Here is a 6410-nt window from a genome sequence, read left to right as displayed (position 1 = left end):
CTTTCTTGAAACCACCACATTCAGCCTTCGATCTCCACCATGGCACCAAACAGGTCTTGTGAAGGTCATTGGTGTCATCCACATTACTCAGCCCAACAGTCAAGTCCTCATAGCCCACTGCCTGTCAGCAGCACTTACACAGCTGATCACTCTTACTTCATACACTTCTTCACCTGGTCTTGGGATGGAATTATCTCTCATCATTCTCCTCCACCTGAATAGCTGTTTTTCTCTGCCTTACTTCTTCCTCCTTTTCTTCCTGATCTTTGATTAGTGAAGACCTCCAGGACCCAGTTCTCAGACTTGTTCAATCTATAATTGCTCCCCAGGTCATCTCACCCAGCTATTCAAAAGATTATGTTCCATGTGCTGTTATGAAACACACTTCAAGATATATTTTTAAGTGAAAAAAGATCAAAGGTGGCAAGCTGGATGTGTGCAGGAATTTGGAGTGACTGGCAACACAGGGATACAAAACTTAACTCCTATTCTGAAAGGCTTGGGCACAAAATAAACCAGGAAGACACATTAAAGAGCTGACAATGTAGTCCCAACCAGTAATGTTTTTGCTAATTTAGCTGGAGGCAGTTAAAAAGATGAATCAGACATGCATCCCATCCTCCAGAAATATATAGTTAGCTGTGGGGGGAGGGGGTGAAAAATAAATAGGGACAAAATAAGGAAGAAAATAGTGTCACCAGAGAAATGAGAATTAGGATGTATCAGAGCTCCAAAATAGAGCAGCTTTTAAAAGCTTGATGAAGCTGAATTATTTCATTTTTTTACTTCATGTTTTTAAAATAACATTTCCTAATTTCCTCTATTATCAAACTAAAACTTCTAAAGTTTTCTGTCTCTTATCCATGCTACTCTCTATATTCTCAATCTTCCAATCAGAGTGGAAAAGCTTTTTTATTTAGAACTACTCTTCTCGGGTGCCTAGGTAGCTCAGCTGGTTAAGCATCTGATTCTTGATCTCAGCTCAGGTCTTGATCTGTGAGTTCCAGTCCCACATTGGGCTCCACATTGGACTCCACACTGGGCATGGAGCCTACTTTTTAAAAAAAAGAAAAAAAAAAAGAACTACTCTTCCAACAAACCTCAAGAACCCAAGAAAAACATAACTTAGGATTAATGTTTGTAGGGAAAAAAAAAACTTTATTTCATGTAATTAAGGAGAAAGGGGTCAAAATAGAGAAATAAACATGTTGGCCACAGGGAGAAATGTAGAGAGGTTGCCCCAAGCTGATAGATGGCTCAGGTTCTACCTAGGTCTCTAATTCCAAAGCCCATACACTTTCAATGTTACAGCCTGTCTCAGATATAAATGCAAGTTTAAATTGACTATAAAAGAAGCAAAAATAACCAGGGGAGAAGAAACATTTAATTTACAAGAAAGAATGTATTGTTGGTGGAGTAAGTCCCCTAGAAGAAGTAGGGAAACAGGAATTTCAAGAGGGTACATCTACAGAAATGCGATAAAAGCACAATGAAAACAGAGAGGCAAAATGACTCTCATTTCACTGCAGAAAGATAAAGACTGTTTTAAAAACAATTTAAAATTTAAAAAACCCATTTTTTTGTCTTTAGTGAAATTATTTTCTTTTACTTTCTATATCTAAAGAATAAATGGTAACCATCTCCCAGTCTTCTTGATTTTTGCCCAATGGGCAGAAGAAATTACATCCAGAGCTAGAGAGATCTCACACTGGCTGGAGATTTTTATTCCTGCCCCCTGACTTCCAGTCCCCAGTCCACCCAAAGACTCTCACCCACTCCATTCTCCATTTCATACATGCCTCACTTGCTGCTGCCCTCATTAAAGAATGTCTGTTAAACCTAATCCACATCAATCTCTGTCCCTTCTTATAACTGCCAAAATGCCAGTTGTCTTTGAAGTTTTCCTGGACCTAATCCAACAGAGATGAATCAGAGGATTTGATCAATGTTCTGACCAGCAGCCATTGGTTGTGAATATTCCTATGTGGATTTTGATTGTCTTGTTTTCATGAATACATATTCATATTTGAGTTTACAGTAGTACCCCCCCTTATCCACAGGAGATGCATTCCAAGACTGAATACCTGAAACCACAGATAGTACCGAACCCTATATGTACTATGTTTTTTCCTATACTTACAAACCTATGATAAAGTTTATCAGTTAGGTACAATAAAAGATTTTTAAAAACTAATTAAAAAATAGAACAATTATAACAGTATACTATAGGGGCATCTGGGTGGCTCAGTCGGTTAAGCGTCTGCCTTCCACTCAGGTCATGATCCCAGGGTCCTGGGATGGAGCCCAGAGTCAGGCTGCCCGCTCAGCAAGGGAGTCGGCTTCTGCCTCTCCCTCTGCCCCTCCCCCCCACTCGTGCTCAGTCTCTTGCTTTCTCTCTCCCAAATAAATAAATATCTTTAAAAAAAAAACTGTATACTATAATAAACATTAGGTGAATGGCGTCTCTCAAAATATCTCATTGTGCTGTACTCACTTTCTTGTGATGCTGTAAGATAATAAAATGTTTATGTGATGAGATGAAGTGAGGTGAATGATGCAGGTCTTGTGACGTAGCGTTAGGCTACTATTGACCTTCTGAGGATTCATCAGAAAGAGGATCATTGGCTTGCAGACCATGGTAACTGAAAGTGCAGAAAACAAAACTACAGGTAAGGGGGACTGTCGTATCTTTTTTTTTTAATTCCTTACAACTATGCATTCAATAAATGTCACTATCTCACTGATTGCCCAGTTTAATCACAGCTATCCAGAAGACAGACAGATCATAGATGGTAGGTAAATAGGTAGATAGAAAGACAGATAGATGATAGATGATAGATAGATAGATGATAGATAAAGATAGATAGAAATTGAAAGAATACAAATGTTAACCAAAACTAAACACATTTTTTTTTAATGTGGAGTTCTTTGAGCTTGGTGATGATGCTGTTTCACAGTCAATTTACTGCATTACTCTGAGAACAATTTGCCATAAACATCAAAGTCATGTTATATGCTTTTTTTTCTCTCTTTTCTCCAAAGAAATGCACAGTGGGATATATAAAATGTCAGAAATAATTAGACAAAATCACACAATTTCATTGTGACACTAAAATATCTTTGGAGTTGAGCACTTGCTTATGAAACTTTAAAAACTGCTTTGAAGTCTGCTTATTATAAACAATATAATATTTTTCTTTAATGTCCCAGAATTTCTAAAGTATGATACTAGGTGAATATGTGTTTCAAAATAAAAAATAATTTATGTGTAAATGTATATATATATTAATAAATATAAATAAGAAAATAATTCAGGTGGCAAGATAGACTTTAAAGTTGGTAATATTTTCATGAGGAAGAGTTGGGGAACTTAACTTTTTAAAAAGTATCTTTTTGGTAGCTACAGGTGTAGTTAGCACAGCATAAGGATTAGACTTGTGAGTCACTATGTTGTATACCTGAAATTAATGTAACATTGTGTCAACTATATATCAATTTTTAAAAAATATCTTTTGAAGAATCATGTGAAGGTGAACTTTGTACCCAGAGATAAAAAAGAAAATTATATCAAAACTGTGTAAAGAATTTCTGAGTACTGAAATACGATAACATTTTCTAGGGGGAAAAATATGACTTTTCATTCATTAACCAGTAGCATACTATCTTCCAGGAACCCTCAGAAGAAAAGCTCTGGTGCTTCCTTTTACCCATGCAAAATGGAACATAAGAAACTACATAGCTGAAGAAACTACAGTCTTCTTATAAATGAGAGGCATTGAAGTCTAAGTAAATTTCCTGCTGAGGGAAAATAACCAGCAGCTTTTCCACAGTGTAGACTGAAACAGGGAAAACATGAATATCACTAACTGTACCACAGAAGCCAGTGTGGCTGCAAGACCCAAGACCATCACTGAGAAGATGCTCATTTCCATGACTCTGGTGATCATCACCACCCTGACCATGTTGCTGAACTTGGCCGTGATCATGGCCATCTGTACCACCAAGAAGCTCCACCAGCCTGCCAACTACCTGATCTGTTCCCTGGCTGTGACAGATCTCCTGGTGGCAGTGCTCGTCATGCCACTGAGCATCATGTATATTGTCATGGACAGCTGGAAACTAGGGTACTTTATCTGCGAGGTGTGGCTGAGTGTGGACATGACCTGCTGCACCTGCTCCATCCTCCATCTCTGTGTGATTGCCCTAGACAGGTACTGGGCCATCACCAACGCTATTGAATATGCCAGGAAGAGGACTGCCAAAAGGGCTGGGCTGATGATCCTCACTGTCTGGACCATCTCCATCTTCATCTCCATGCCCCCTCTGTTCTGGAGGAGCCACCGCCAACTCAGCCCACCACCTAGTCAGTGCACTATCCAGCATGACCATGTCATCTACACCATTTACTCCACACTTGGGGCATTTTATATCCCCTTGACTTTGATACTTATTCTGTATTACCGGATTTACCATGCAGCCAAGAGCCTTTATCAGAAAAGAGGATCTAGCCGGCACTTGAGCAACAGAAGCACGGATAGCCAAAATTCTTTTGCGAGTTGTAAACTTACACAAACTTTCTGTGTGTCTGATTTCTCCACCTCAGACCCTACCACAGAGTTTGAAAAGATCCACTCCTCTATCAGGATCCCTTCCTTCGATAATGATCTAGATCACCCAGGAGAACGTCAGCAGATCTCTAGTACCAGGGAACGTAAGGCAGCACGCATCCTAGGACTGATTTTGGGGGCATTCATTTTGTCGTGGCTGCCATTTTTCATCAAAGAGTTAATTGTTGGTCTGAGCATCTACACGGTGTCCTCTGAAGTGGCTGATTTTTTGACGTGGCTTGGTTATGTTAATTCTCTGATCAACCCTCTGCTCTACACGAGTTTTAATGAAGACTTTAAGCTGGCTTTTAAAAAGCTAATTAAGTGCCGAGAACATACTTAGATTGCAAAAAGCCAAAAGGCATTGTTTTTACCAGCCTTGTGAGCGGACAGAGGAAAGGGGTTCAACTTAATAATTCTTGAACATAGTTGGTTCAGAAAAGTTTGTAAGGTAGTGTGGTCTTTTTGTTTGTTCATTTGTTCCGTTTGGTTTGAGGTTTGTTATCTGGTGTGCCGTTTTCTACCTCCGGTTTTATTTGTGGTACATGATTTCAAATAAACATCCAACAAAGACAGAAATTTCATAGATGTAATAATAAGGCAAAATAGTAACTACTTTTTTTTAGCCATTTCAGTTAATCCTGCAATTAAAGAATGCCAAAATAAATCTTCATTTGCAGAAGTTCTTATTACTTATGAATCAAATACCTGATAACTTGCCCTCGTGTGGCATTAAATCTGAGGTCATGGCTCCATATGCGTGCAAATTTTAGTGGGAATTGCATGACTACATAAAGCATTAATAAAAAAAAAAAAAGTGGTACACTGTCATCCGCTTGCAGACCTGAGCTAAAATCATTTACTGTGACAACATAGCCCACTCCTTTTAGGCACAAATAGTACAGCTGACATGTCCTTTATCATTCATGATAAATATGCTTCTTCATTCTCTAAAGAACCCGGAATGAATACTCCAGCACTTTCCTAGGTCTTTGACTATGAATATGAAACATAAACAAATTCAAGATAATCTAAATCTCCTTTGGTCCATGTGTTGCTGTATTACCTGACAGGCACACTGGACATCTTCCCATTCTGAGAAGTGTCCCACTGAGCCTTGCACACACTCCCTCACTCTAGCAGGATTCAGGTGGGAGTACAAGCAGCTTAACAGGGTAGAGTGATCAAATGAAGGAATATGTTATCTGAAGAACTTTGTTGGAGAATGTTGCTTATTAAGTTACCAGTTGTGCACTTGGAAAAACCATTAAAAGTCGAAAATCTATGTTTACTGCAAAGGTCACCCATCGAGGAAATGAGTATGAAATTGTGTCCCCTGGGATCTCAGTGGCTTCCATGCCAGACTGCATCTTGGGGCCAGGAGGCTGCAGATGGGACCTGACCTGAGGCCACAGCACCTCGCCTGACCTGGGGTGACTGCTCTAGTCACATGGAGGAGCTTACCACTAAGTCAAGAGTGATGACAGGGACACCTGGGTGGCTCAGTCGGTTAAGCGTCTGCCTTCAGCTCAGGTCATGATCCCAGGGTCCTGGATCGAGTCCCACATCGGGCTCCTTGCTCGGTGGGGAGTCTGCTTCTCCCCCTCCTTGCTGCTCCCCCTGCTTGTGCATGCTCTCTCTCTCTGACGAATAAATAAACAAAATCTTAAAAAAAAAAAAGAGTGATGACAGAAGGGAATGAAAGTTTGTAAATTCATGTACGCTCTTGAGTCAGTGACTATTTTACACCTCTTCTGCTCGTCTCATCCACAGCTCCTCCCCATCTCTTCACTCTCCACAGGT

The 6410-nt window shown here is 39.8% G+C and overlaps 1 protein-coding gene across 1 annotated transcript; it reads left to right on the top strand.

Moving 5' to 3' along the window:
* The first annotated feature begins 3852 nt into the window (after positions 1-3852).
* On the top strand, positions 3853-4950 carry HTR1E (5-hydroxytryptamine receptor 1E). Its single transcript, XM_028107996.1, has one exon. It carries the CDS (start codon positions 3853-3855, stop codon positions 4948-4950), a length of 1098 nt encoding a protein of 365 aa, XP_027963797.1.
* Positions 4951-6410: the final 1460 nt, after the last annotated feature.

Source organism: Eumetopias jubatus, unplaced genomic scaffold (assembly GCF_037043125.1).
Source record: "Eumetopias jubatus isolate StellerSeaLion01/CBP00866 unplaced genomic scaffold, mEumJub1_p1.0 scaffold_6, whole genome shotgun sequence".
NCBI classification, from domain to species: Eukaryota; Metazoa; Chordata; class Mammalia; order Carnivora; family Otariidae; genus Eumetopias; species Eumetopias jubatus.
The sequence above is the reverse complement of the archived record's forward strand: the minus strand, read 5'-3'. Positions and strand labels throughout refer to the sequence as shown.